Source organism: Stylophora pistillata, chromosome 6, assembly GCF_964205215.1.
Source record: "Stylophora pistillata chromosome 6, jaStyPist1.2, whole genome shotgun sequence".
Lineage (NCBI taxonomy): Eukaryota > Metazoa > Cnidaria > Anthozoa > Scleractinia > Pocilloporidae > Stylophora > Stylophora pistillata.
The window spans coordinates 21928168-21934574 of NC_142524.1; the positions used below are offsets into that span (position 1 = coordinate 21928168).

Here is a 6407-nt window from a genome sequence, read left to right on the forward strand (position 1 = left end):
CGTCAGATCAAGTTAGCAAATATAATGGTTTTATTCTTCCTGCTAATTCTACTCATGGATTGGTTTTTTTTTTTTTTGGCAGTTTTTCTCAAGCGTTTTTCCCGATTATTCTTCTTCTTCTGTACGAGAGTTTTTTAGGATTCTCCGACTTCCTTAGCTGTTTTTGAGAATGATTTTTTTTATAAACGTTCTCGAATAAGATTGTCGCTTTAATCAAAAAGATAATTTTATCCACGCGAAGTGCTCGAAAATTATCTGCCACAGACATTCGTAGAAAATCTTTATAATTTTTCGAAGGAAATTTTAGATAGGGTATCACTTATAAAGCTATTTTGAGTGAAGCTATTTTCGAATAAGATGCAGCTGCTCTGAAATAATAAGCAAACAGCAAGTTGTGCATAATGATGGAAGTGGCGTCACTCGCCCTCATTACCCTCTGCTTCTTCTAAGAGAGCACAAGGCTCAGAATAAATAGTATTGCAAAATTATTTTCAAAAATTACCCCACTAACTCAGCGTCTAATTTCGTTGAAAGCACCAATATACATTATTACTTTATATGGCCTGCGCTGTTAAAAACCTTAAAAACAAAGAGTTAATCGAGAAACTACGAAGAAAATCATGAATTAAGAATGGGAGGGGGGGATTAAAAAGCGAATATACTTTCTTTATCATATTGAAGTAGCTCCGACGAAGGGCTAACGCTGGAAACGTCAGCTTTTGTACTCGTTACGGTGGCCAATTTACCAATTCAACTTTGTTGATATATCCAAATTATTTATGTTGTAGTTGCTGTTGTCGGGAGTGATAGACTGTTTATTTAGCCATACCTAAATGGGCAGCTGCTATGGAAGATTGTAATTCCAAGAAGCTTTGGAGAAATCTGTGAGATGGTGTCAGATTCCTGCCATTTTATGTTTATTCGAATATTTTCACATAATTAGCCTTGCTTTGAGTTTTGATTCCGAATTAAGGTGGCTCGTACCAGTTTTCATCTTTTTGATGGTTTGTAACTTTGAAAGAATACAACAGAAAGACTGACCAAGGCCAGTTGAAAACTTTTACGGGGTTGAATTACATAATCATTGGTTATCCAAAAATAAGTGTCATTTTGCCACTAGCAGTTTCCATAGAAACGCTTTCATAGGCTCATTCAAACGCATTTTTTAGCTTGTGGCTTAAATAATTCAAAAACTAACCCGGTGACCCCCTGATTTTTTTTCAGTGATTGCTTTTGGCACTTGAGAAGGAAAATGCAAAGATTTTTAAAAAATTCTACCAAGCGGAATTTCAGAAAATCTACAAAAAGGGCAATTTTCACACATCACAAATTTCCTTCCGTAGAATTTTCTAGTTTTTTTTCTGATGATTCCTTTCGACGTTATTATCATATTGGAACAATAAAGAGAAGGGGTCACCGGACTTGTTTTCATGCAATAGCTTTCGCGAGTTTAGCAATCTCCACGCGCGTTCTCGCGCATTTAAAAATCTGGATTCTAAAGATCAATATTTCCTCATGAACTGTTTTAGCTACCGCTGACAATTGCGTGTGCTCGCGCGAGCACCTACGATCTGTGATGTTTACAGACGTTTACTGCTAAGAAACTCATTAAACAGCTGTCAAAGACAGCCTCCCGGGCTCATCTTAAAAATCCTACACACGACTTCTGGCTATATCATATTATTTTCCTTGAAGTTTCAAAGTCTTCTTCCACTTCAGGTAGATTATCCTTCACTTGAGTTCTTCTTTTTTCGCCGTCGCAAGATTTCATATCGGTTGAATATTTCTTTTAAATGTGAAGTGAAGCAACCTTTACTTCTCCGAAAATCGTCTTCGTTATCTTAATATCCATCTCCTGCATTCACAGTAGCCGCTCAACACATCAAATACAAGCTCTTAGGTAAACTTCTCACCAAAGTAGAAAAAATTCCACGCGCCGCCATCTTTGTTTTGAGTTTTCATCTTTTGAAATCGCGCTTCTTTCGCATGTTTCTCTCGCGCGCGTCACGCAAGAGTGACCTGTTCTCCGCGCGAGGAAACTGGTACGAGCCACCTTAATATTCTGATTGTAATTGTGTAGGCTGTTTCTGTTTTTAAGTTCGCCTACTTGTCATAGAAACCAACTGTTGTTTCGAAAATGTCTAGCTATTCTTTACATTTTACGAACCTAACGTGAATTCAAATTATCACAGAATTAACGTAGCACTATTAAAAGCAAGTATTAAGAAAATTATTTGTCAGGTTTCCCAAAGACTCATTGAGAGCCAAAATTAATTCAGGTGTCCAGCTTCCATTGATAAAAGTTTAGAGGATAATTTCTTGGCTTCTAAGTCAACAAGTTAGTTTGACTCATACTTGGAAATTGCCATGAAACCTCACAAATTGATGAGTTCATTAAACATTTATCTCAAGCGCCGTTATTGCCAGCCGGATTTGGGGGGGGGGGGGGGAGGTGGGGGTGGGAAAAGTTTGACCGAAACAATTAAGGAAGTTGTATATGAGAACGATCCTTCGCAGTAAAGCACTATTTTAGCAATAGTGGAAATCAGACCTGAAAAAAATTTCAGGCCTGTACGGGATTCGAACCACTGACCTCTGCGATACTAGTGCAGCGCTCTACCAATTGAGCTAACAAGCCAACTGGGAGCAGGCCATCAAATTAATTCGATATAAACCCGTAGATGATAAATCAAACAACAACAAACATATGAAACATATGTGTGAACTGCGGTTTTGAGACGTATATGAGAACGATCCTTCGCAGTAAAGCACTATTTTAGCAATAGTGGAAATCAGACCTGAAAAAAATTTCAGGCCTGTACGGGATTCGAACCACTGACCTCTGATTTCCACTATTGCTAAAATAGTGCTTTACTGCGAAGGATCGTTCTCATATACGTCTCATAACCGCAGTTCACACATATGTTTCATATGTTTGTTGTTGTTTAATTAAGGAAGTTGTTGGGGGAGACATGCCTCTGTGGCTCACAAATCCTGGTATTGTTGCAGAAAACCAAAATCTGTTCATTGAGCAAAACGCTTGAGCAGAAAAATGATATGAATTATAGCATAACATCCTAATGTACTACATGTATTTTGATATAATTCTAAGAAAAGATATTTGAAAACAGCTGTCTAAACTGAACATGAAATCGCGCGCTGTCAAGTTTACTTCCCTCCGGTAGGGCAAGATATCCTGCATAGAAGACTGAGACCACTAGATCCATTTCCTTTTTGGCAATTTACAGCTGTTATTAAAGATGATTGTTAGAAAGCGTCCTTCCTCCTTCTGCAAGTTAAAAATGCGTTTAACTTCTTGGGTCAAGGGTTATCAAGGTTGTGGTCCATGCCCAGACAGGCAACCACGCCAGTGTTGTTGAATGGATATACGTACATATTTTTTAAAGCCCAAAGTCATATAGTTGACTTGGGGCTGAAGGTTATATCCTGGGTAGCGAACAAGACGATTGTGACACCTCTAATTCTAGAATCAGTTTCGGTACGCGGGGGGTTATTGTTCTTGTTTTTTTCTTTGTTTGTTCTTTTTCTTTTTTTTTTTTTCATTTTATCTATGTACAATTTAGAGGAGAAATTGTATAGAAACGGCTTTAGTTAAAGCCAGCCAGGAAACGCCTGCAAAGTAAATCACCTGATGCACGTTTAATGTTACATCATTTTAAATTAGACGCATACTATGTGGTACTATTCTAAGTTTAATAGATGAATGCAAATTACGGTACCGGTTTGCATTTCGCATTCAAATTGCTCTAGCTTACTCAATATAGTGGTTTTAAAGACAATATTTTTATGCCCTTCAAGTGAGATATCATTATGCTCATCACAAATATTACGTGTGGAGAAAATTAAAACGTGGGTAATGGTCAGATTCATTAGGTTACAATTTGCTGTGTGGTTTATTTAAGTCTTGCGGTTTTTGCTTGATCTAGAGTGGAAAAAATTGCAGTCAGGCTGTGACAAAACAGTGAGAAGATTTGACATTGACATGCTGCGATTTTTATGAAAACAACAACAGTTAGGGCATTGTTTTCGTGATGTTCTATCAGAGAATGTAAACACCTAGAATTCAGAATTTTGACATAACATCGATCAATTTCTCCTTTCATTGCCTTTCATAAGAAATTTGAATACGAGTTCCATGAAAAATAAAATTCTTAGCAATTTATTTTTCAGGTTTTTTTTACATTAAATATTTAAAGTTGTTTATGTGTAATTCTCATGAATCGTCGCCATTCCTATCCGAGATTATTCTTCATAGCTTTCACCTTTGGCTAAGGACCATTGTATATGTAAAAGGCTTCCTTTTTATTGAGTAGCAATTTACCATGAAGCTGAACATGACTCCAAATAAACTAACCCAGGTGCTCTTTGTTATCGAAATTACGAATATTGATAAAAACTATGACAAAGACCAGAAAAATAATCTGTGAAAGCCTGTAAGTTACTTTTAACAGACTGAAGAAAAATCTTGTTTGTCGACACGATTCTTAACACAATGACAATTAATATATCATCAACTGGCTCATCGGTTTTTTCGACTTCTATTTACTTGTTTATTTATTCGCTAATATACTCATATCTATTTTAATTTGTTCCGATCCTAATGACTAACTGACGTAGGTATCCATTAACACCATTTCATCATTTGGTGGTTTCTTTCCAGGGTAGTGCCTCCCTACTGCACCAAGATGTAACCCATTGTTGGGATATATTTTCCATTATTTCTCCACCCAAAGTACCACGAGGCTGCATTTCCACACGTGATGGTGTTAATAGGATTTCCCCAAGTACCAAACCCAATTCTGGAGTCACAACTTTCGCAATTATCCTCATTGTTTCCAAGAATCCCAATCCTTGCTTTAGAGTGTGTATTTCTTTTAGATATAGCATTGAACCCTTCCCTGTTGCATTTTTTCTGTAATTTGCCCTCTGGAGCAATCAGCGTCATCCACGTGTCGCGGCCAAGTGATGTTGCGCGGTATTGTCCGTCAGCGATCAGTGAGTACAGAGAGTCGGCCTGCTTGTTGAACTTGAGTTGTTGGCCAAATTTCATACCAAGGCATATCTTAGAGAAGCTTGTGTTCCAGTAAGTCGGTAGCTTAGTTTCCTTGCTGTCAAACGCAGTCTTTCCGCCAGGAGAGTTATATTCCTTTTTATCAGTCCAATGATGTGAGTCATAGCGAAAGGTATTCTGAAAAAGAATAATTGGACAGATAAATAAATAAATGAGTTCATTAATAAAAAGTAAACGAGCTTACAAATGTTCAATCAAACAAAACAGACATACTTGATCCATAACTGTATGCTGTTTATTTCTCACTTTGGATGGTACCGGGTTTTAATTTGTATTATAAAAAGGTTTTTGTACACAATTACAAACAAACAAAAATTGAAACCTTGTTGCCATCGATTTTCATGACCGGTGTCCATCCTCCATCTCCGCATCCAACAATTTCATTGTAACAACGAACGGTGACTGCCTTAGAATCAATAATTAAAGTCACCAGTTTATCCATTGTCGATCTGTAAAGAGAGATTGATTACACTGAATGTACTCTTAGGTCATTCCCATACATAAATAACAGATTAAAACACCAAACTGAACTCGAAAAAAGCCATTTCTCGAGAATCTAAGTCACTTGGGTTTTCGAGAAACGTAATTAACGTAATTATTAAACGTAATTACGCAGAGTAATGACATTTAAAGTTCTGCCAAAATAGACGAAACTCTTGAATCTGATTATGGGAAAATCAATTCTGCACAGCTCGTAAAAACGTGGGTGAGAACAAAATAAAACAATCTTTTTCGGCGCCCTTCTTACCTGAAATATCACACTACACTAGTGGCAGGAGATTGAGAAGGAAAAAATCATTTTTTTTTTTATTAACATACCCTTAGCAAAAATTGACGGAAAAGGATTAAAAAAAACAAAAACAGTTGTTAAAAATCAAAAATTGGTATTAAAAATAATAAGTTGTTTCCTTCTATAAGCTAATCATCTGATTTCACATTGATGTCGAAATGTTAACTTGTATCAAACATTAACTTACGTTTGCCCGTCATAAACCTCCTTGCAGGTGGAAACTGAATTCCCAAACATATTACAAGACAAAGGTACAAGAAAAAAATAAAAATATGAATAATCTCTTTTACAAACAAAACATGGCAATACCTACTAATACTAAGTCTGCGAATTTTCTAAGAATTATGATTATGTCCGCTTTGGAAAATCCATGTAAGTTACAATGTTCTTATGCTTAGAAACATTACAAATGACTAAAAGGTTGGTAAAAGTACATCTTAAATTACATCCCCAATAATCAGTCATACATGTGCAATTGTATGATCCCTTGGTGTTGTTGCATACGGCATTGGTACCACAGTCGTG

The 6407-nt window shown here is 36.5% G+C and overlaps 1 protein-coding gene across 2 annotated transcripts in view; it reads right to left on the reverse strand.

Moving 5' to 3' along the window:
* Positions 1–3645: 3645 nt before the first annotated feature.
* LOC111319557 (uncharacterized) overlaps positions 3646–6407 on the reverse strand; it is a 6272-nt gene continuing 3510 nt past the window's right edge. For both annotated transcript variants that reach the window (XM_088763555.1, XM_088763553.1), the window contains exons 4-7: positions 6350–6407; positions 6070–6103; positions 5415–5541; positions 3646–5209 (exon numbers count right to left, since the gene is read on the reverse strand). The exon at positions 6350–6407 is cut by the window's right edge and continues 26 nt beyond it. In XM_088763555.1, coding sequence (XP_088619681.1) covers positions 4694–5209; positions 5415–5541; positions 6070–6103; positions 6350–6407 — 735 coding nt within the window. In that variant the 3' untranslated portion in view covers positions 3646–4693. The remainder of the gene's footprint in view (positions 5210–5414; positions 5542–6069; positions 6104–6349) is intronic.